This window comes from Macrotis lagotis, chromosome X (assembly GCF_037893015.1).
Source record: "Macrotis lagotis isolate mMagLag1 chromosome X, bilby.v1.9.chrom.fasta, whole genome shotgun sequence".
NCBI lineage: Eukaryota > Metazoa > Chordata > Mammalia > Peramelemorphia > Peramelidae > Macrotis > Macrotis lagotis.
In genome coordinates, this window is record NC_133666.1 from 436,410,119 (window position 1) to 436,434,532 (window position 24,414).

A 24,414-nucleotide genomic window follows, 5' to 3' on the forward strand; every position below is an offset into this window, starting at 1 on the left:
GCCACTGCACCACTTAGCCTCCCCCTGTTTTTTTTTTTTTAAATACTGAACTGGGGTGGAAAAATCAAGCTGATTAATTAATGAGAAAAGTTGAAATTTTACTAATCAATAGAAAATATACACACTTACTCCCAGATAATATTAGAGTTTGAGATGATATGATTAAATACAGGAACAAGTCAAGGAGAAGGTTGAGAGGTAAGTAATCTATAAATGATGTTGGCAGACACATTATAAGCATTATTATACTTTGACAGAGGCATGGTGTTGGCCCTACTCATGCTTATTAGCTGAGATAAGATTTTGGTTCAAATAATAGAATGAAGACTAAGTGAGAAAGGCACAAATGAAAAAAAAAGTTTTTCTTATTAAAAAAAGTTCAAGAATTTTAACATTCTTTTTTTGCATTAAAAAAACAGAACAATTTTTTCATTAACCCCTTCCTTCTCCATTAGGATATTTAAATTATGCCCACAACAATCACAAAATTTGAATTAGAAAGGCCCTCATTGGCTATCTAATCCCAACTCACAATAGGAAGGAATTCCCATTATAATTTGCCTAACAAGTGAGCATTCAGCATCTATCTGAAATCCTCCAAAGAGGGGGACCCTTCACCTCTAGAGACAGCCCATTTCACTTTTGGACAACTTAAAATTCTGTAAAGGTTTGTTTCCTGACTTCAAGTCTAAATTAGCCTTTTTGCAATTTCCACTCTGCCATTGGTTTTGTTTTCTGGGGACAAATAGAGAATGCCAAATCTTTCTTCAATAGCTTAAAGACTGCTATCGTGTCTCTTTGCTTTATCTTTTGCAAGATCCAAAGTTCCCTAGTTTCTTAAATTGATCCTTAAGGCCCTTCACCATTTGAATTACAGTCCTCTGGAGGGCAAAATGAGAAATCAATAGATGGATGATCATATCTTCCATCTATTATTTAATTTTTCAAGGCTTAACCCAAGTACTATCTTCTTCATAAAGCATTCACAATGTTTTCCTCTTCCTTAAATCTTTCAGTGAAAAGAAAACTCACCTCTTTAAATGTCTTACAGTATTTTGCTGGGAAAGAGGGCAAAGGCTTATTCTTGTATTCTCTCCTGTAGCATAATTATCTCACACCCAGACACCTGTGAGCAATCTAGTTCATCCTCAAGAACCAGACTGTGATTGTTTTAATATTCCTCCCTGCCAAAGCCTATCCAATGCCTTTTCACAGATAGGTAAATGTTTATGTTGAATAAAATCTTATAAAGGGATTTTAGTGATATGAATTGATAGATTCCAAATACTTTGTATGATTATTTAACCAGAAATGTTCTTCAAGCTGAACCAATTTGAAATTATATCTGGTTCCAATCCATGGAAAATATAAAAGTGGGAATCACTTTCAAAACCAGCATCATACTGGGCAAGAATTTAGTTAATTTATTGTATTTAAAGTTCATTTTGTAGATAGCATCTCTCTTAATGTCTCACAACCTTGTCTTGTTTTTATATTTAGGCTATTTGTGATAAGTTGGGAAAGCAAACTAAATATGCAAACGATCCATATACATATACATGAATGCCCCAGATTTAATATTCAAAGATAAAAAACAAGCCTCATAAAGTTTACACCCTTGTCTTTCAATATCAGATAAACATATTGAGTCAATTTCATTGTTTTGCAGTTATTATCTATTTCCAATTGTTCTATCTTCTCACCCAACTTTCCTTCCATTACAAAACTCTTTGTTGTGTGTGTGTGTGCCTACATTGAGGAAAAAGAAATGTAGGATTATACAAAGGCTGTAAGTGTGAAAGAAAATGGAAGCTGAACAAATGGGATGTTGTATTTTAGATCCTTATATGCTAAAAGAAAAGTTGTGTTAATTTTACTATTAGCTGGGGAAATCCCTTGGCAAGAGAGAGAAAATGTGAAAAAAATGTAAAAAGGAAACTTCTAGGATCAAACATAAGTATTTAGAAACTAGGACAATAAACAATTTTGTAGCAAAAATGAAGATATCATTTTGCAATATATACAAATAAAAATAAATGTTAAATTCAATCTTTAAGTACTTGAACAGACTATGATGCAGTAGATAGGTTTTATGAGAAATTGAAATATTTCAAATCTGAATAATCATGTACTAAGAGGGTGCTCAAATAGTGGGTTAGGCAGAAGGAGGGATACAAATTTAGTCCACATGGCTCACTATTTTCTTGGATTTTACATTCTGAAAGGGAGACAAGACACAAGTTAAATACATCAAAGAATTACAAAACAAAGAGTTTTGTGAAGTTGGGGGTTAAGGAGAAGGAGGGAGCTAAGTTACCTGAAGTATGATTGGGGTGAACTTAGAAGATGGAGAATGGAAAAGAGGGGGGAATAAATTATAGTGGAAAAAACACTAGCCCTGAAGTTAAAGGTGCTAGGCTTGAATTCAACATCATTTCTTTACTAGTATGACCTTTGACAAGTGACTTAGCTTCTCTGGGCTGTTCTCTTTTCATCTGTAAAGTAAGTGAGTTGGACTAAAGAACTCTAAGATTCTTTTTGGCTTGAGATCTTATAGTCAGGAATTAAACACACACACACACACACACACACACACACACACACACACAAACACCCTCTCAAATCAACACTATTAGCATGGTATGACATTAGAAATCTCTTATCACCAATTAATCAAAAAATATTAAGCACTTACCATGTCAATGAATGAACATTTATTAAGTACTTACTGAGTCAGTGAATGAGCATTTATTAAGCATCTTTGTGCCAGACACTGTGCTAAGCTATGTGCTAGGTTTTGTATTAGGCACAGGGTATACAAAGACAACAACCATAAAGGTACTGCCCATAAGGAATTTAGGAGCAGGAAGAACAATATGTTTGTATATATATGTATATATTTGTTGTATTTCAGTTGTGTACTACTCTTCCTGAGCTCTTGTAGGGCTTTTCTTGGCAGAGACATTGGAGTACTTAATCAATTCCTTCTCCAGCACATTTTACAGATGAGGAAACTGATGCATACAGAATCACACAATTACTAAGTGTCCAAGGACAGATTTTGAACTCGGTCTTCCTGACTCCAGGTCCAGTGCTCTAACCCTTGCACCACCTAGCTACCTATATAAACACACACACACACACGCACACACACATGCACATGTACATATATAGTCTCTGTGTATGTACACACACATATATGGTCACATATATACACATGCATACATATAGGTTTGTCTGTACATAAACATATATGCACATATACATGTATACAAATATATACATGCACACAAAAATAAATATGGGATGATTTGAGGAAGACACAGTAGCAGCTTGATGGGGGAACTTGGGGAATGTCATAGGCTTCATATAAGGTGATGTTTAAGCAAAAACTTGAAAGAAACCAGGGATTCTAAGAAATGGAAGTTAAGAGACATGCATTTCATTGGGGTTGGGTGAAGACCAAAGTAAAGGAATAGAGATGGAAAAATTGGATATGAAAAAGAGTAAGGAGGTGAGATAGAATAATGTGTGTTAAGGCTAGAAAGAGACTGAGGTTAGGTTGCAAAAGGCTTTAAATTCCCAAGGGGATGATATATTTGGAGCCTACTGAAATTTAATGACTCACCTTAGTGAGTGATATAGACAGGAAATTTGGGAAAAGCATTTTTAGGAATCCTATCACAATGCTGCTTGAAACTTGGTTGACTGGTTCCCCCCAACCTTTATTGTGCCATCTAACATGAAGGATCTTGTTATTTAAGCCATGTAACAGCCATAAGAATTTTTGAAAAATCTATCAAGTATACCCTTATAGTTATAAATACATCTGAGAGCACACATGAAAAAAGCATTTTCTGTAGATTAGGAGAGGTGATTATAGGTTACATTTTAATTATGTGAAATTATATAGAATTTTGATATTGTTCAGTTGTTTTCGGTCATGTCCAACTCTTGGTGACCCCATTTGGGTTCCTTAGAGTGGTTTGCCCTTTCCTTCTCCACCTCATTTTACAGATAGGAAACCAAGGCAAACCAAGGGTGAAGTGATTTGCTCAGGATCACAGAGTTCACAAGGGTCTGAAGCTAGATTTGAACTCAGCAAGATGAGTCTTCTTGACTCCAGTTCCAACATGCTACTAACCAAGCCACCTGTTTCATAGTATTTTCTCTTCTTAATACTGCACTGTTTTTCCTATATCCTATTTTGCCACAGTATCAGATTCTCTCATCATATGCTTTTATTTCAATTTGTATAAGAAACTCTTCCAAATTGTTACCTAAAAAGGTTTCCTTCCCATAGGAATCTTCTTTAGCAATACACAATTGGAAATTTTCTGTATGACCTCATTTTCTCTTCTTCCTCCTCCTCAACTGCTTTCCCCAGACACCTATCCTCACCTGTGCATACAGAATTATCTTTGTGCCCTTATATTCTTCTCTGAAGTAAAGTTTAGCAAAAATATGACCTTGCCTTCTACTTGGAATTTCAGTCTTGACTTTCTATGGGAAAAGATGCTAATGAAGTTCTAAGAGGGCAGTTCAAACAATCACTGGTTCAATTTTGGATTAAATAGAAATCTAAAGGTGACTAAGAGATGATGGGATTATTTCTGCAGGTAGCTTTCTGAGACAGACAGCAAATTAACAAAGTGACATCAATTTTGGCAAAGAGATAGCAGGTACAGATTCATACATAAGTCAGGGCTTTTTAAATTTTTATTCTTTTACTGAAGAGCAATCCAACTGGTTATCTCTCAGTAGTTACCTTATAACTCATAATACTTGGTTAGTCTCTTCCTATCTAGATGTCTAAGAGGGAAGTTCAACAACACTTAGAGAACCTATGAGACACATTGATAAGAAGGGCAGTAGTACCAGGAAAGAAAAAGCCAACACTCTATATAGACTTTTGTTATTGACCTAGAAGCAAAGACAAATTAGTAGGTGTGAAGTTCAGGGGTTCACAGGAAGGAAAGAATACAATTTCACTTGCAAGAGAATTACAAGCTTTTCCAATTCTTTTTAATGTCGCTCCTTGAAACAAGTTCCTTTAAATTTGAAGAAAAGAAAAATTTTCTTTAATTGAAGATTCAAATTGGCTAAACTCCATTTCATTTATATTAATGTACTTATTTCAATGATATTTTTCTATTTTCCATTTAAGACTTGGAGTCTAGAATTCAGAGACAGAGAGTTCAGTAAAGAAAAATGTATTCTGCTTTCTCAGGGAATGACCTTTATTTCTTCAATAAGATTACATCTAGTTTTTTAAAATGACTCAACTTCAATTAATGTTATCTGACTTTCTGTAACATGTTTCTGCTTTATTACTGACAGTATCTCATTTTACACAGTTTTTTATCTCCTTTAATATATGGATAATTTCATTCCCTTAATAAAATTTTCTTTTAAACACCAATTTTTCACAATGTTCTTCAGTTCTACCTAGTTTTTTCTATTTCACCTTTATTAGTTCTTGTTCACTCACATGTTCTGCTTTTTTTTACACAAAAAATGTATAATATAGGGTCCTTTGATCCAATAAATATTTAAGTAGTACTTTAGGGACAATTTCTTACCTGAACAAAGTTGTTCCACTTTTGTGTAGTTTAAAGATACTATGTCATTCACCCATGCAATGATGTCATGTCTGCTCATAGTCTCTTGGGTTATCGAGGTAGAATACACATTGACCGCCATTCCCCAACTGGAAAAAAAGAAGATACATTTATTTTAAAATTAATAGAAACAACAACAACAACAACAATAATAACAAATAACAATAATAAAATTTTACAAATCATACTGAAATTGGAGCAGCTTTTCCAACAAAATTATTACTTATAACTTATAAATTTAAACTACAGTTGTCAATATCTTATACTAACAATCTCCATGTTATATGGCATAAAAAAACTTTCAAAATATAGTTGCTTTAGGGAAGACATTGACATTATGTGGGACAAGATTAAGGCATAAATCATCCCTGCTACTGAACATTCCATTGGAATTTTCCCAAAGATGCTTTTGGTAAGTCTAGGGAAAATGAGTTTACATTCCAATAATTGTATTCAATCACAAATATCAATCATTTTATTCATCTATGTAATAAAAATATAAGGTTGTAAGCTAGCATTGTGGTTGCTCTCAGACCATTTCTATCTGAACCATATCTAAAAATATGAATAGAACAAGATAGCAGTGACAATAATAACTATGAGATCTATGAAAAAGATAAGGTGTAAGAAAGAAATCAAAAGTCCCCTTCCCACTCTTCATGAGTGAAAGCGCTAGGAATTCTACCAATACAATATCAAATACATCAACAAAGAAGTATCGAAAAGATCCTTGAGTTATGAGAATATTTTCATTAAAAAAAGAGAAATTTATCCTACTGATACAAGATCAAGTAATTGCTATCAGAAATTAGAGAAAGTTCAGTCTTAAGGAGCCCAGACTTATTAATCAATGAAGGTTTTGTATGCAAATGGTAAAAACTACTATAGGTTGCAAAAAATTTACCACATGCTTAATATACCTAGAAAGACAATATCCAGTGATTGGAATTTTATACCAGAAGCTTGATATCCTTAAATTGATAGAACACAAACTCCCACACTACAGATAATACATCCCTGAATTGAAGTATCCTTAGAATTACTGCCCAGACATACTACCAATAAAATCTTATAAAACATTTTAATGATGTTACCATACTGAGCAAATGATATATAGTCCTTTCATACCACTTATCTAATTTCTTACAGCATTAGAATGTCCTTTTAAAACTTTAATAATAATGATATAATTATATCAAATATAAATATCAGTAGATACTTAACCCTGTTTGCCTCAGTTTCTTCATCTGTCAATTGAGTCACAGAAGGAAATGGAAAACCATTCTATGAAAACCCCGGATGGGGTCACGAAGAGCCAGATGTAACTGGAAAAATGACTGAATAAGAAGTCATGACTCTATGGGAAGCACCTGATTCTGGTTCAGTTATCTCTGTTCTATGCAACCACTGCTCCGTCACCTACTTGGCTGCCTCCCTCCCTTTGCATCAGATACTTCTAGTCATTTCTCAGTTGTGCCCTCTACCCATTTATATTTGTTCATGACTTATGACTTTTTGGGAGGAAGCATGGTACAAAGGGAAAAAACACAAACCTATTATATTTTTAGTGAAAGGACCCTGCATTATATCATCTCTAAGATCCCTTTCTAGTTCTTAATTTAGTATGCTATGATGGATGGATGCATCTGGGGCTGTCTCCAGTCATCCTGATCCACATCTGGCCACTGGACCCAGATGACTGAAGGAGAAAGTGAGGTTGGCGACTTAGTACAGCACCCCCCTCACTCAAATCCAATTCACGTGCTTGTCATGGCTCCTTCCTGACATCACGGTCTTCTTCAAAAATGAAGGACAAAACATTAGCCTGCTGTAAACTGCTCCCATGTTCCCTTTTTGTGGTTCTCCCTCCTCCTCTTCCCAGAAATCCCTCATAATGGCACTTTTTGGGATATATATGTCCCAATATAGAGTTTTATGATGAAGTGGACCCTTTCCTACTACTACATTTTCTTTCTTACCTTTTTTTTCCTCCTGAAAGAAAGGAGAGGGGAAAGGAGAATGAAGCAAAGAAGTAGAGACCTAGGGCCATTGGTTCTCCCATCAATGTTTCAAATGTGAATAATCAAGAGTTAACTATATCCATAAATTATAAATGCAATAAAAAAGGAGAGTGTAGAAGTGTTCTGACTGTTCAAAACCAAAAAAGTGAGAAGAGGGAAATTAAGTTATTTCTCACAGGCAACCTGTAACTGGGAATTATGGTTCCCCCCAAAATAGTTTTTTTTGTTTTTCCCTTACAGATTTTGTGGATGGTATTATAGAGGGCCAAGAATGTTTTTAAAAATGCAATTTTTAGTCTAGGAAAACACAGGACTACAAATATATTTGACAAATATTGTTGTTGGCAGTCGTTGTAAGGTTGAATGATGAAGGCTTTACTAGGGTTCTTCAAGAGGGAGTGTGATGTAGTAGCGGGAATGCTAGTATTGGGAGGCAGAAGATTCTTGAATTAAAATCCACCTTTGATGAATATATACCATGTGACTGGCAGACAAAGACTCTTAAGTCATAGGAACAGTAGTTTCCTCTGTGGGGGTTGTATCTATGATCATGGGAGAGTGGAGAAAGCCCTGGCTCTGCCAGGACAGGTCTTTAATTTACATTCTTTCCTGGATGTTTCCTACCCAGGAGACCTGGGACGAATCCCTGGCCTCAGGTTCCTCATTCATAAAGAGGAGAAAAGTTGGAATAGATGAATGACTTCTGAGCTGCCTTCCAGTTCCAAAGCTACAACCTAAGATTCTAGAGACTGGGTAAGCCTTAAAGCACCCTATACTTTAAAAAAATTATTCATTCATTCATTCATTTATGCATTTATTGTTACTTTCATAATCAATCAAAAAATGTTAAGTCTATAAAATAAACCAGACCAATGTTTTAAATTGTTTTGTTTAAGTCCAAATTACCTGAAGAAGAAAATAAATAAAAAATAGATGGTAATTAAGTTCCATTTGCAAACAGATTGTGAGTAAGTATGAGCACCAAAACCAAAACAAATAAACAAAAAAAAACAAAAAACTCCAAGGAAGGAATATCACTCCATTGGGATGGGGCAATAGGGCAACACTGAGATCTTTGGGCTCTAAAAATTCTGAAACATCAGCATGTCAATACTGAGGGATAGAGCAAGAAAGGCCTAGGTTTGTGGACAGACTTAAACTGTGTTGAGGATCCTAGGGGAAGAAGCAGAGCCATATCACAGCTTCTTGTTTTAACTAATTAATCTGGCTAATTAGGCATTATGCCCAACTGTATCCATCAGCTTGGTTAATAGTGTTGCCAGCATCCTTTAAATTTAAGCAACCTGGGACAAAGCCTCAGCCATCTAGCCCTAGGTGAACTTCTAGAAAAGAAAGCAAAAAATAGTTTAATATTACATGAAACTGCTCTTCATTAGAAATTTCTTATTCATTTTTCATTGTCAAGATGAAAAAAAAGATTGTAATAAAAAATTCAAAAATGAAGTCATAAATGGGAGTTCAAATGGTAGAAGAAAGTGGATCAATAATATATGGGGATGGTGTTAATTAGTGATTATTTGCTTACCCTGAAATATCTAAAATAGATTCTCTAAGGGTCTTGGGAATATCTTTCCATCTCTCATTAAGTTCACAAAAACCAGGCTCTCTCATATACATTTAAATTTTCACACTTGAGGAAATATTTTCCCACTTTTAAATTCTATGTGATTTATTCTCTAAGTTCAGTACTGAGGGATATAATACAGTGATTATTCTTATCTTCACCCTCTTTCTCCAGTCTTGCTGTTTTGGCTGCCCTGTGGAACTAAATTAGAATTTTATGCCATTGTTTTAAAAAATAATACTAGAAACAAGATTCACAAAGCATTTAAGAAGAAAACAGTGAAAGCTATTTTAAAAGCATGTCTTAATATAAAGAGAATACTTAAATTTTTTGAGATAACTAATTTCCCTTTGATTATTTTTAATTCTTAGATAGTTGGGTCTGGTTAATAATTTATTTTCATAGCAGCTTTTAGCTCTTCACACACTCAATTTTCCCCTCTGATAAATGTTATATAACATTTGAATGGGAATGTTGGTTCTGAATGGGAAATATGGTTTTTAGATTTTGAAGACTTTTTTTGGAAAAGATAAAAATAGACCACAAATAATATAAAATTTCAAATACATGTATCCATAACATAATGAGAAAGAGTTTCATGTATTTTTCAACATGTAGGATAAAAAAACCTTGGGTCATACTTAATAATGAATTAAAACAAGAAAACTGACTAAAACATTCTTCTTTGGTTAATTACAATATATATTTTAGGTGAACTCATTTTAAAATTTTCTTTTTATGAAATTAAGACAAAGAACTAAGATTCTATATGTGTAGTTTTTATTTTTTAAAAAATTTTTAAAATTTATTTAAGGCAATGGGATTAAGTGACTTGCCCAAGTCACACAGCTAGGCAATTATTAAGCTGTCTGAGGTCACATTTGAACCCAGGTACTCCTGACTCCAGGGCCAGTGCTCTATCCATTGTGCCACCTAGCAGCCCCTAGTTTTTATTTTAATTGAAATATTTTACAACTGCATGTTCGGGATGCAAATTTTGGTTTGATCACTGTAAGGGACAATTAGTTTTCTTTTATTTCCTACCCACAAGTTGTACTTCTATTTTTGCCTCAACCATCTCATAAAATATGTGTAATGGCACAGCACAATTCATTACAACTACTAGAAAAAGAACCGTAATCATATAATCTCATGATGGTCGATTAGCAGCAGCATCATCATCACCTTAAAAAAATATCCAGAGGGCAGTTAGATGGCGGAGTGGATAGAGCATAGATCCTGGAATCAGGAGGACCTGAGTTCAAAACTTGTCTCAGACACTTAATAATTACCTAGCTGTGTGACCTTGGACAAGTCAGTTAACCTCATTGCTTGGCAAAAATAAAAATACTCAGTATCATTAACTCCAAAAGACAATACATTTTTTTCCTTTCACATTTCTGAAATGATTCTTTCAGGTAGAAGCTTAATAAATTTAGATCAGTTCAATATGTAATGTTAACTCAAATTCCCTTGAGATTGAGGTTACTGTTATACAATGAGGCTTTTCTGAATTCCAGATTTTCTATATATTTATCTAAAATTATCTATAAGTAGAATTACCATGAAATCAATTTTCAATAATCATTTCTATATAATTTAGTGTATAGAAAAGCAGGATTTTCTTTTTGACAAATGTTCTATAATTCAAAACAAGATGCTTTTTTTAGTTTTTTGAAGAATATTTTGGGAAAGGAGAAAACATGTGCTATCAAATAAATCAAACAAGAAAACAAACATGGATATATATCTAAGAATATATTAGGAGACATTGGTTCTAGTTCTGGTTTTTCCCCAGGGGATCACTGTGTAATTCTATTTTTAAAATCTCTGTGACTTCAAAATGTAAGGTACAGATTATTCTTCCTTCATAGGGGGCCTCTGCGGAAGAGAAGACATCTAACATTCAAGAAACTTATTATTTTTATTTTTTAAAGAATTTCAAAAAATTCTTTCCAGTTGGAAAAAAAAGAACTTGTTATGAGAAAGCAAGGAATGCTGAATGCAAGAGGAAAGTTGACAACACATTTCATAGCATATATTCTTATTTTTTTGATCCTCAACCATGCCTTTACATTGTGAATTGTCTAGCATCTGGAATGTATGCAATTCTCCCCTGCGACAGTAAAGTGTGTGTGTGGGGGAAGTGCTGAATTCTTATTTTGTGAAATTTTGTTAACACCTTTAGAGAAAACTGTGACATAGTAGATGGAGACTTGACCTTAGGAGTAAATCTATCTGGTCCTGATTCTTAGTTTGAGTGACTATTATTAAGTCAGTTAACTCCTCGAGGGCCTCCAGGATGTTTGATTTGGAATCAAAAACTTTGAGTTCAAATCTGGATCCTGCCCCTAGCTGTTACACTTACTAACTGAAAATGTCATATTACATATTATATAGCTTTAGTTTTAACTATCACTTCTATTCAGAGGAATCTCAAGTCCAAACTGCCTTCCTTCCATTTCTCCAAAGGCTCAATTAAAAAAAAAAAAAGCACTTATGCTAGGGGGAGTCTGTGAGGTTTATAAAGATAAGACATTCACATCCTTATCAAATTTATGGCACATGAGACACAAGTAACTATGGTACAGTAGAATAACAGTGCATTAATTATAGTAGGTAAAGTCACATTAATATTAAGTAATAATAATATTAATAGGCAAGGGTCCTAAGTAAAATCACAGTAAGTAAGATCTTGAGCAAGCCTATTTAACTCTGTCTTTTGTCCCTCTTCTTCCACTTATATAAAAGGCAGAAGGTAAATATTGGCTTTGCAAAAATCAAATGATGAATTTTACATGTATTGCCTTACCAACACTAAGTCCAGTCAGGGGCAGAAATCATGCTTAAATCTAGTCAAGTGACAATGATTTATGATTCATGTGGCATATGACAAGTTTCTTCTAAGTTTGAATGATTACATATGTATGATGTTACTTTCTTTTTTAAATTTATTTTGTAATTTTTATTTTTAAATTTAATATTTATTCTCATTTTGTACAAATGTTTTTATATATTAATAAAATATTCTCATTTAGAGTAAACAAAATACCCCCTCTCCCAAAAAATATAGACTTGCTTGAGCGATAAAGTAAAGGGGAGAGAAAAAAATTAAAATTAAAATTAAAAAAATAATAGTAACAATTGTAGGTATGGCCAGGTGGTGCAGTGGATGGAGCACCAGCCCTGGAGCCAGGAGCACCTGAGCCCATATCAGCCCCCGTACACCCAACAATCACCCAGCTGTGTGACATGCAAGCCACCCAAACCCCAATGCCCTGCAAAAATCAAAAAAAAAGAAAAAAAAGACCCAAAATAAAATAGTAGTAATAGTAGGGGCAGTTGGGTGGTGGACAGAGCACTGGCTCTTGAGCCTGGAGCACCTGGATCCAAATCTGGCCGCAGATATCCAATGGTCACCCTGCTTTGTGGCCCCAGGCAGGCCACCCAGCCCCATTTGCCCTGCACCCGCCAAAATAATAATAATGATAATAATAATCATAATGATGATGATGATGATAATAATAATAATAATAATATAAAATGTGCTTCAGTCTGTGTTCCTACACCACCAACTCTGTTGCAGGTGGATCACATTCTTTATGATAAGTCCATCACAAAAGTTATTCCCATTATTTTTCCACCATTGCCATTGCTGGTCACAATTCCCTCCTTTGGTATTTCTCTACTACCACATACTATATTTTCTCTCTCACTCTGCTGTAGGGTAGCTATGTGGCACAGCAGACATATCCCTGGCCCTGGGGCCAAGAGGCCCCAAGCCCTCCTACCACCCCTTAGGCCCAGCATCTACCTGGCCCTATGGTCCCAGACAGGCCTTCCAATCCCAGCCCCTTGCAAGAAGTAAAAAAGAAAATGTGTTATATCTGGCCACTCTTCCCCCATGGTCCATCCTCTCCTCCATCACTCACCCCCCCCCTTCCCCTTGTCCCCCTTCCCTCCTTCTTACTCCAGATGTCTATACCCCATTGAATATATATGCTGTTTCCTCTCCTAGCCACCTCTGATGAGAGCAAAGATTCCCTCATTCCCCCTTGCCTCCCCCTTCCATACCATATCATTGCAATAGCTCATTGTAATAAAGAAAAATCTTATATGAAATATCAGCCTATTCCTCTTCTCCTTTTTCTTTCTCCCATTACATTTCCCTTTTTTCTACTGACTCCATTTTTATACCATATTTTATCTTCAAATTCAGTTTTCTCCTGTGCTTCATCTATAAAAGCTCCTTCTACCTGCTCTGTTAATTGAGAAGGTTCATGTAAGTATTATCAGTGTCATTTTTCTATACAGGAATACATGTAGTTCATCATCATTAAGTCTCTCATGTTTTCCCCTTCTCCTCTGCTCTCTATGCTTCACCTGAGTCCTGTATTTGAAGATCAAACCTTGTGTTCAGCTCTGGCCAGTCCAACAGGAACATTTGAAATTCCCTTAGTTCATTGAAAGTCCATCTTTTTCCCTGGAAGAGGACATTCAGCCTTGCTGGGTAGTTGATTCTTGGCTGCATTCTAAGCTCTTTTGCCTTCTGGAATATTATTTTCCAAGCCCTATGAGCTTTTAATGTAGTTGCTGCTAAGTCCTGTGAGATCCTTATTGCAGCTCCATAGTATTTGAATTGTGTCCTTCTGGCTGCTTGTAATATTTTCTCCTTGACTTGGGAGTTCTGGAACTTGGCTATAATATTCCTGGGGGTTGGTTTTTTGGGATCTTTCTCAGGGGGATGGGTGGATTCTCTCCATTTCTATTTTGCCCTCTGCTTCTAGGATATCAGGGCAATTTTCCTGTAGTAATTCTTTGAAAATGATGTCAAGGCTCTTTTCCTGATCATGACTTTCAGGTATTCCAATAATTTTTAAATTATCTTTCCCAAGTCTATTTTCCATATCAGTTGTTTCTTCAATGAGATGTTTCACATTTCCTTCTAATTTTTCATTCTTTTGGTTTTGAAGTATTGAGTCCTGATTTCTCGTAAATTCATCAATCTCTCTGAGTTCTATTCTTTGTCTGAAGGATTTGTTTTCCTCAGAGAGTTTTCTTATCTCTTTTTCCATCTGGCCAGTTCTGCTTTTTAAAGCATTCTTCTCCTCAATAACTTTTTGAACTGTTTTATCCATTTGACCTAAGCTGGTTTTTAGCGTGCTATTTTCTTCAGCATTTTTTTTTTGGATTTCCTTGACTAAGCTGCTGATTTCATTTTCATGTTTTTCCTGCATCTCTCTCATTTCTTTTCCTGGTTTTTCTTCTATCTCCCTCATTTGATTTCAAAGTCTTTTTTGAGCTCTGTCATAGACTGAGCCCAATTTCTGTTTTTCTTGGAGTCTTTAGATGCAGGAGCTTGTGCTTCCTCATCTTCAGACTGAGTGTTTTGATCTTTCTTGGGCTCACAGGCAAAATATTTCTCAATGGTGTTCCTCTTGTTTCTCTGCTTGCTCATTTTCCCAGCCTAAGCCTGTTTTGGGGGTGTTTCTTGAGCTTTTGGGACACTCTCACAAGGATCTCAGTGTGTGAGGCTCTGTCCTCCTTCCTGGTCTGTGAATGACCATAAGCGGCCCCCTCTGCCCCGGGGCTGAGGTGGGGGGGGCCCTGCTGTTTTATGGGGGGGGGCCTAGATTGCGATCAGGATCTGAATGTGGTCAGAACCCCAGCGTCCTGTTCCAGGGACAGAGGACAGAGCTCAGCAGTCTCTCTTCACTCCCCTCCCTAGGTTCAATGGGCTCATGCCCTGGGGGCTCCTCCTTACCAGCTCCACCTGCTTCTGTTTCCTGGATCTAGACTGCCTTGGCCATGCTGCTAGCTGTGTGCCCTGAGGGTTGGGCTTGCTCTGGCAGAGATCTTCCGCTGTTCCCCCAGGTTGTGCCTGCTGCTCCCCTGGGCGTAGCTCAGGAAATTCCTGTGCGGCAGTGGCTCCCAGCACCCTGAGGCTTCCTCTGGGAGGCTGAAGTTCTTTCGCTCTGGTGGGCCACCAGGGAACAGAGCCTTTCTGCTCTTTTCCAGGTTACCTTGAGTAGGAGAACTGCCTCACTGGGTCCTTCTATGGGTTCTGTCTCTTGAAAATTTAGTTAAGAGTCCTTAGTTTATAAGTTTTATGAGAGAGTGCCTAAGAGATGTTCCTCTGTTGTCGCCATCTTGGCTCCACCCCTCCATGATGTTACTTTCCAGAAAGGCTTAGATTGGGTCAGAGTTACAGCATTAAATCTGGCTTTTGTTTTGTTGTTGTTTGTGTCTAAGAAAAAAATTGATAAATTCATCCTTGACTTGCTTGGAAAGAAAGGAGATACTTGTATTTTATAGGATGCCTCATTTAGTGGAAAGTGACCTGGCTACAGAATCAGGAAGTTTACATCCAAGTCATTAAATTGCTTCAATTTTTTTTTAGTGAAACATGAGGTAAACTTTTCAGCTTGAGAGGAGGGAGTCATCAGAAGGGTGAAAAAGATTTGGAAAAGTTTCTGTGGTGAGTGGGATAGTGAAATGATGAGGAAGATATAAAAAAGTAAAACAACTAAACTGTAGTGGACCCATTTAATTTCATTATGAATGCAGGAGCAAAGGCAGCAGATGGTGGGAGTAATCCAAGGCTGAGATCCAGCAAGGCAAGATCAGCCACAGAATAAGGAGATGAGAAACCTGAGAGAAGAAGGCAGTATAGAGTTGAACTAGTTCACCAATGGTGTCACAAGGATGGGGGGGGGGGGTTATACTTATGGTGCAGGGCTGATGGCCCAGGAAAGACCTGAGGAGTGGAGGGAATGGAAGTTATGGTAAAGTAAAAAAAAACAAAACAGCACCTTTTCAAGGCAGAAGGGGAGATGAAGTTAAGGGTAAGGAAAAGATGTCAAATACATATACATATATATGTATATTTTATATACATATATATACACATACATATATTACACACACACACACACACACACACACACGCTAAAAGATGGGAAGTACAGACCAGATTCTTGCGATCTTTAGGTATATTTTCAAATTGGGACATACATGGTAAATTAAGTGGGAAAGGTGTGGGTTCATTTAACCCTATCCTTTTTCACTAGAGAACTGTAACATTCAAAAGTCCTTCTGCCTTAATGGTTTCTAGATTTCTCTTCTTCCCTCCTCTTTCCATCAATATCTCCAGTGATCTAGTTCTTTGAAGTGAGTAACACTTACTTTACCCCTTTGGAACAAATTTCTCCTTGCAGATGAACATGATATTCTTAGATTCAGTTCATGTTGTATGTCTATGGGGGAGTAGAAATTTTAAAATATATGATGATTCAAATGGTGAATACCTCAGGAGACAATTCTCTATTCATCACTTTCTGATTATTCATGACCTGGAAATTGAGCAAAGGCAGGAAAAAAAGAGGCATATAAAAAGAGAAGCAATAATTTATTTGGGTGGGGAATGGAAAAGAAAAATATAGCCCTTTAGAGACAAGCCTTGACAATAACACAACATCTCTCTGGAGACATACTACAAAAACTTTATTAAGTTTCATTTAAAATCATATATTAAGACTTCCCTCTAGATTGGAGAGGAAATTGTCATATGCATAATTCAAATGAATGACTTAAGTCATTCACTATTTCTCTATTTTCTAGCTAGAGACAAACTTTAGTCTAAATAAAATAAATTTTACTTCTAAAGACTTTTTAGATGTTTCTGTCATTGAATTAGATTAGGGAGTACAAACAAAACTAAAGTAAATTTACTCTTCCTAGACACCGGACTTCTTTTGGTAGTGATATATGCTTAGGTTCACTTATTAAATTTACTTCATGAAGAGACAATGGAGAAGTGTAATGGATACAACACATGATCCATTTTATTTTTAATATTATATATATATATTTTTATTAAAATAACAGATTGATTTTCATTTGAAAAATAAGTGATTCACAAGTTAATGGAAACTAATATGATTTCTATATCTTTGTTACTAAACTGCATTATTAGCAGACTGATTTTATAAACTTTCAAAGATCATTAAATGCTACAGATGATGTGATTTTGGTATAAGGCATTTTTATTTACAGTTGAGTAAATTTGTCTAATTAACAATAACAATGACAACATAAAAAACACAACAGAAATAGAACAGCTGTTTTTCCTTCATATCAACAGAGGAACTTTTTAAATAATATCAACTTCTCTCCTCCAAAGGCATTTCAGATTTATTAACCACTCTCACACTAGTGATGGTACTACTTATACACAACCTCTGTTCTACTTAAAAGATTTCTTTCACTTTTTAGTTCTTTTTTGGTAGAAACAATAACAACACAATCCTACTAATTTCTTCACACAAACAGGCCTACCAAATCCAGAACTCTCCATCCTGTTTATTAATGGTCATCACTCTGACAAAATCTCATTACAAGATGGAGAGACATTATCTTTCTCCTTCACTCATTAAGCATTCTTCCCTTATGCCAATGCCAACTTCCAAATGACATTTTCTTAAAGAGACAATGGCCTCTCTTTATCCTTAAAGATTCCGAATTCTATTAAAAGGGTGAATTTGGTTTAAATTATGTATATAGGTTTTCTTCATGATTATCAAATCCAGTAGATTATGAAATAGCATTCATTATATTCAACAACTTAATAAAAATTTATTAAGTATCCCTTTTTTTTAGTTTTTTTTTTTTTGCAAGGCAATGGGGTTAAGTGGCTTGCCCAAGGCCATACAGCTAGGTAATTATTAAGTGCCTGAGGCCAAATTTGAACTCAGGTACTCCTGACTCCAGGACCAGTGCTCTATCTACTGTGCCAGCTAGCCACCCAGCATCTCTTATATACTAAAAAATAACAGTACTCTAACTCTCTGACATCATGAAGTTAAACAACAGGGACCATGGAGGGAGATAATAATGACTTATTTTTATATGGTATTTAATATTTATTCCCTACAGTAAATGAGGAAGGTAAAAGAAGTATTATCAATAAGAAAACTAAACCTTCGAGGGGTTAAATGGTTAGCCCGAGGCAACCCAACCAGGAAACATCAGGAGTAGGATCTCAAGACTCAAGTTTTCTTATAGTCCTGGTTCATAGAATCATACAATCAGAGGGTTGAATGGGACCTTCAAGATCAGCAAGACCACATGATAACTATATATCTATGTTCTACTGTATTTTTATTATTTTATTAAATCGCTTCATCTTATTTTGTTTTTGGTAAGGCCAGCTGGCTCATGATTGGCACCTCTGCTCTAAAGATACAGGAATAAGGGAGTGACATGAACTGACCCAAATATAAGTAAGATCACACTGGCAATAAGTATGAAGAATATATCCAGGGAAAGGGAGTTCCTGGAAGCAGGAAGACCAGTTAAGAGGCTATTCTTGGATGAAGCAAGATGAGGTTTTATTTAATAGAATATTTATAATACGAAAGGAAGGACAGCACACATATGAGAAGTACTGCTGAAACAGACCAAAACTACCTTGGTAATAGAGGGTGGGGGAATCAAAAATGAAAATATGAATCTGTGAGTTTTCAAGCCTGAATGGCTGGAAAATTGGTAGAAATCAGAGAAAATTTGAAGTTTAGGGGAAGGGCAGATTCTTTAGACATTAAGTAATTAGATACTCATAGAAATATCTAACAGACTTGGAAATATAGGATTGTTGTTTTAGGGAGAGGTTGGGGGGGTTAGGGAGACATATAATAGAGACTTACTTAGAATTACTGAAGCTTGGGAGAGTGGATGAGAAGATGAGAATGTAGAGAAAGGACAGGGTCAAAGGCAGAGCAGATATTCTGATTAACTGGAAACAGAATGAAATTCTCAAATAACATAATATTTCATAAATTGATACAGAGCCTCCAAAATGACTAGATAGAGAATGTCCAAGGATTAGGATATTTAAATTCTATAGGAATTCTTCCTGTGATTCCCAACTTCAACTCCTTTAATAACCATGTGGCAGAGTAGATAGAGAGCTAGGCCTGGAAAATGTGAGTTCAAATGGGGTATCAGACATTAGTTGTGTGACCTTGAGTGAGTCACTTAACCTCTGCCTGCCTCAGTTTCCTCAACTGTAAAATAAAGGTGTCAATATAGCATCTATCTCTCATGGTTGTTGTGAAGAGCAGATGAGATGCTATTTGTAAAACACTTAGCACATTGTAGGCAGTTAATAAATTCTTCTCCCCCACCCATCCTCAGTGTAGCTTGAGTACATGATATGGGATGAGTTTTTTTTTTATATTAAGGTTAAGTATACTATAATTAAACTAAATTAAACTATATTTAAAATTACATTATAATTGCAAGAGATAAAAAATATATTTGTATTGTTCTAAATGCCCATTTAATTGAAACAAATAACTAATTAGGAAACATTAGGAACAGAATCTCACTTTTGTAAAGAATATCACTCATTCTGCCTTACTGATAAGTCCCTCTCCTCAGAATACCCTCCAGTTTATCCTTCCTCATGTCTGTTGGTCCTCAACTCCCTCTGGCCCTTCCTGCCAAGACCCCACACTCCCTTGAGGTTCCAAGTCTTTAGATAATCATCTTTTATCCATCATGAACTTGAGTCAACTCTGGGTAAACAGACAAGAGGCCACAACCGAGAAGCTACAAAGCCATTAAATAAATCTGCTTCAAACAATAGTATTTAGGGCAAGTGGAGGGTGAGAAGCAATAGGGTGACCATCAGCATAGGCCCTAGACCACAGTGTACAGTGGATGATTTGTCATTTGGTACCTTAGTTTCTCAGTTCTGTTCCCTATTGTCTCCTTAACAACTGATGCTCCAAATGAGGTGCCCAAGATCATTTTATAAAAAGCTATTTTCAAGAAAAAAGGATTTTTACTTTGAAAAGGCAAAAGACTGAAAGCAACTTCAGGTTGTCCTCTCCCTGAGGAATCTGCTTTCAAGGTAGCCATAACTGAAAGTTAAAGGAATGAAACTCCTTTGGGAACAATTTCAGAAAAAAGGAAATGGGAAACTGGAAAGACTGAAACTTGCTAGGTTGATGTTTATTTTGCCTATGCAAAAGTTCAGTCCTGTGAGTACATACTTTTTTAGAAAAGAGAAACAGAACTAGAACTGAATACAGAATATAGGATGGTAAGAGGATACAGAAAGAGTAGGGTATGAAAGATCATAAAGGTGATACTTATCAAAATTATTTTCTTTCCTTAACTTTCCTAAGCACCATTTTCCATTCCCATTACAATGAAAGTGGACACCTAACTTGAATCTCTTTAAAAAGGAGTCACCTGAAACAAAAAGACTTAAGTGGCTAGCCTTTGGATTAAGAGCTGGGAAAAATTCCTGGTTCACTAATCTGCCAGCTGTAACATATAACCCATGCTGATATTTTAGGAATTACTGGATTTAACATTTCCAGTGACTACATATTTTATTCCTTGGGCCTTTCAAATTGCTATTTGTGGCTGCTTGGTAAAAATGGACAAAGACCCTGAACATTATTCCTTGCTTATAACTCTTTTCAGCCCTAATAAAGACTTACTTCAGAGTATCCGACTGGTATCTTGGCTACATGTTTGGCAAAATCTATTTTTGAAACTAAAAAAAAAATAACAACAATAATAACCCTTTGGGAGTTTTACCCTAGAGTACTTGTGCCTATCCAAAGGCCAATATTTACATAACAGTAAAATTCATTTTTAAATTCTCTGAGAACATTTTGAGATGAAAATAGAAAATGATGTACCAGTAAAATTAAGCTTATTAACAAATGTGAAAAGGGCAAACTGCTAAGGAAGAAAAAACATTCCAGGGAGTTTGACTTCAAGATATGTAACTTTAATCCATGAGTTCTTATATTTTCAATAGCTCTGTAGAACTATAGATAGTAACAGGTACAATAGTAACTTTCCTCATATATCTAAGTTTTCAGTTCAAAATGGGGTGTCAAAATGGCCAATTTCAAGGCAGAAGATAGTTTAATTTGAGCTGAAACTTACATAGCTTCTTAAAGAATATATAAAAAGTTATACTGTTGTATGATCCCAAACTTGCTTTGCCTTATGTTCCAGTTGCATTCAAAAAATAGTTGTTACCCTTGATTCTTCATGAACACTCATCTCACATATTTCTTCTGTTCCTGTCTCTTTGTTTCTACTTTCACAACTCTCTTATATAACTCCTCATTTCTGGCATCATAGAATCATCCCCCGGATGTAAGCCCTCATCACCTCACTCCTCAACTACTTTAATAATTTGCTAGATGGTCCCTCCCCAGGTTGCCTCTATATCCTGTACACGGATATCTAACTAATCTGACACGAGTGACCTCCCTCTCCCTCTCCTTATATAGAACTATCTTATGAGTTTGTATTCATTCTAAATCCATAAACACACACATCTCTTCCAAGACAATGCTTCTCTATGAGCAGAGCCAGTTTCCTTTCTTTTTGTCCTTGTACCCTTCAGTATCTGGGAACAGAGTTTGGCACATATAGCTAAGCAGGTATTTGATAGGTGTTTATTTCATTTTCAGAAAATAGTACAATTTCAAGTCCACTGGACTAGGGGTCACTGACTCCAAGGCATCTGTATCTCACTGAAGGAAAGGCAAAAGGACTTGGGCTTTCTTCCAATTCATGAATTCTCAGGTGATATCTTGGTTTAGTTGTTTTGATACAATTATGTTGCCTAAGAGTCAAAGGATCTTCAGCATTTCTGGACGTCTTTATTGACTGGAAAGGAAGCAATCACCTTTTTAAAAAAAGCTGTGCCCTTGGTCACCATAAACTGAGGGAATCACAGGATGTCCTGTCTAATAGGATTTGGCTTCCTTTCAGGGAATGTCCTCAGGCAAATTCTTAAAGCACATTCCCAGATGATTCCTGAATGACCAACTCAATCACAGAACAGTAAATAGCAACCTATGAAACTAGAAGAAAATTATAGCCAACACATAACCAGCAACACATCTTGAATTTTGCCTTAAGGTTTTGGCAAAAGAAACACTTCTATAAATGAAATTAAATGGCACTAACAACCACATATTAGAAACCCTAGGTCATTTGTGAAACTCAAAGTGACCTCTAATTTCTTATGCCTGGAGATTGTTAAGCAAAGTAGAAGACTTTAGATTATCCCAAAGCAACTTCCTTCCAATGCTCTGGGAGCCAAGTTTTTTTTTTTTAATGAATAGGCACTAAGGACAATTTCAACTTAGCCTCAAATCCTTGAATACTTTCATATTAAACATTTCAATATTTTTGTTTTTGAATATTATCTTATTCAAAGAGAATTAAAAACAAAAACAAAAGTCATCCAGGAAATACTAAAATATTATCTTCAGAGAGCAGATATTTTTTCTTGGCCTCTTACTAATACATAAAGCCAAATAAATATATATTCATTTTTGACTCAAAACATTAATATGATTTTTGCTTTCTCTTTCAAGAAACTCAGTCTTACAAAAAATATTTCACACAAAATTTTGCTATTAAGCTTAATGCAGACAACTCTGGTTTTTTGGGTTAATAAAACAGTACAAATAAGAAAAATCATACTATAAGGGATCTCTCAAAGGGTTGGATGGAAAATATTTAATGTGGCCTGTATAACAAGATTTTTTTTTAAATGCTATTTTCATTCAGCATTTAAGTCTTGTTAAAATTTTTAGGAATATTCAACATAATCCCTAAATTTAAATATAGTCTTATGAAATCTTAAAGGTCTTTATCTATCTTCAAATATAGAATTTATTCAATGGAATGAAGAATGGAGAATAGAATTCTTCAAAATGGAATTTTAATCAACATATGATGATACATTTTCTTTTAATCAAAACAACCAACAGATATTTGTGTTCAAGTGCCCTTCTTGCACTAAGGCTTTGTGACATGTAAAAAATATTTCAATTAGAGTCTTCACAACTGATAATGTAGCTGTGAAGATATGATTAACATACATGAAATAATTAGAAAATAAACTAAATATAACTGATTTATCAAATTGTGTGGTGCCTACCCCCCCCCCCCCAAGGACAGTTTAAAACCCTAGGTGGCTATGACACTGTGCCAGACCGTTATAAAGTATGGCAGAATTTTAGATTAGGATGAGACTTGGAGTGGAAAAAGATGCTGCTAAATTCTTTAGATCATCTCTCTTTATTCTCAACCAAATTTCCGTCTGGAGCTGAGGTGTATGTGACACACACACACAGACCATCTGGAAGAATGCTCACTGTTGTTTCTATTAATACTGTAATGGACTCTCTCTCCTATATTCTACCCCCCACTTTCAATTTGATCATTTCACCCTTAACTGGTTTTGGAGATTACCCATCCTTCTCTAATATTTTTTAAGGGAAATTTTTAGGTATCCACATCATTTGTAGGTAAAGACCTTAACCTGGAATAAAATGTCATATAATAATCAAAGTCAAAAGATTTCCCATTTCTTTCATATTTATCTAATATCCCAAGTGATAAACATTGTTGTTTTAACTCATTCATTCCCACTATCCAACCTTTCATGAAGTTCGGCCTTTTTCCCTTTAAATGTTATTTTCCCTTTGAAATGTCAGCATTTCAAACTAGAATCATAGGATTGTAGCTTTAGAATAAAATGCAAGGTATCTCTCACATAGTAGGCATTTCATGCTGAACTGTCACTCCTCTTTCTTCTCAGGAAGGGTGAGTTGGCAGCTCAGTAGGAGTCATTCAGTATCCCTGCTCTCATAATACCAAAAAGATTCATGGAGCCAGGGTGAGGTGATGGAAAATTTCACTGCTTACAAAGCAAGGTTAATTAAGGTGGTCATGAGAAGCAGAAAGGAGAAAATCATCAGATTAAGAGGCTACACAAAATCCCTATCCCCTTCTTCCATTTCCTCCACTCCTAGGGAGTCATTCTTGCAAAGCTTGAGATCTTCCTTCATTTTTTTTTTCTTTCTGGATATTGAACAGGTCCCTATGGCTAGATAGAGATAATCTCTTCAAAGCCTCTCACTCTTTGTTTTCAGTTAATTGTTGAGTCTCACCACTGGAAAACCACTCAGCCTTAACTCAAGCTGCTGGATAATCCATCCTGGTGTGACCAGACCAGAACTGTTGGGTGAGCTCATCCTACACTTTTCATTAGTGACATTACCATGCAAAATGAGTAAGATGGGAGGGCTGCTTTGGGAGTTGGATGAGGAGAGAGAGAAATAAAGTAAATACT

General features: G+C 35.6%; 1 protein-coding gene across 4 annotated transcripts in view; it reads right to left on the minus strand.

Annotated features, from left to right (window-relative positions):
- The window catches only part of MAPRE2 (microtubule associated protein RP/EB family member 2), a 203,001-nt gene that overhangs the window by 77,772 nt on the left and 100,815 nt on the right, over positions 1–24,414 (minus strand). For 3 of the 4 annotated variants that reach the window (XM_074199551.1, XM_074199550.1, XM_074199549.1), the window contains one exon: positions 5,583–5,710. The exons of the other annotated variant lie outside the window; for it this stretch is intronic. In XM_074199551.1, the coding sequence (XP_074055652.1) occupies positions 5,583–5,703 (121 nt within the window). In that variant the 5' untranslated portion in view covers positions 5,704–5,710. The remainder of the gene's footprint in view (positions 1–5,582; positions 5,711–24,414) is intronic. 4 annotated transcript variants of the gene reach the window in all.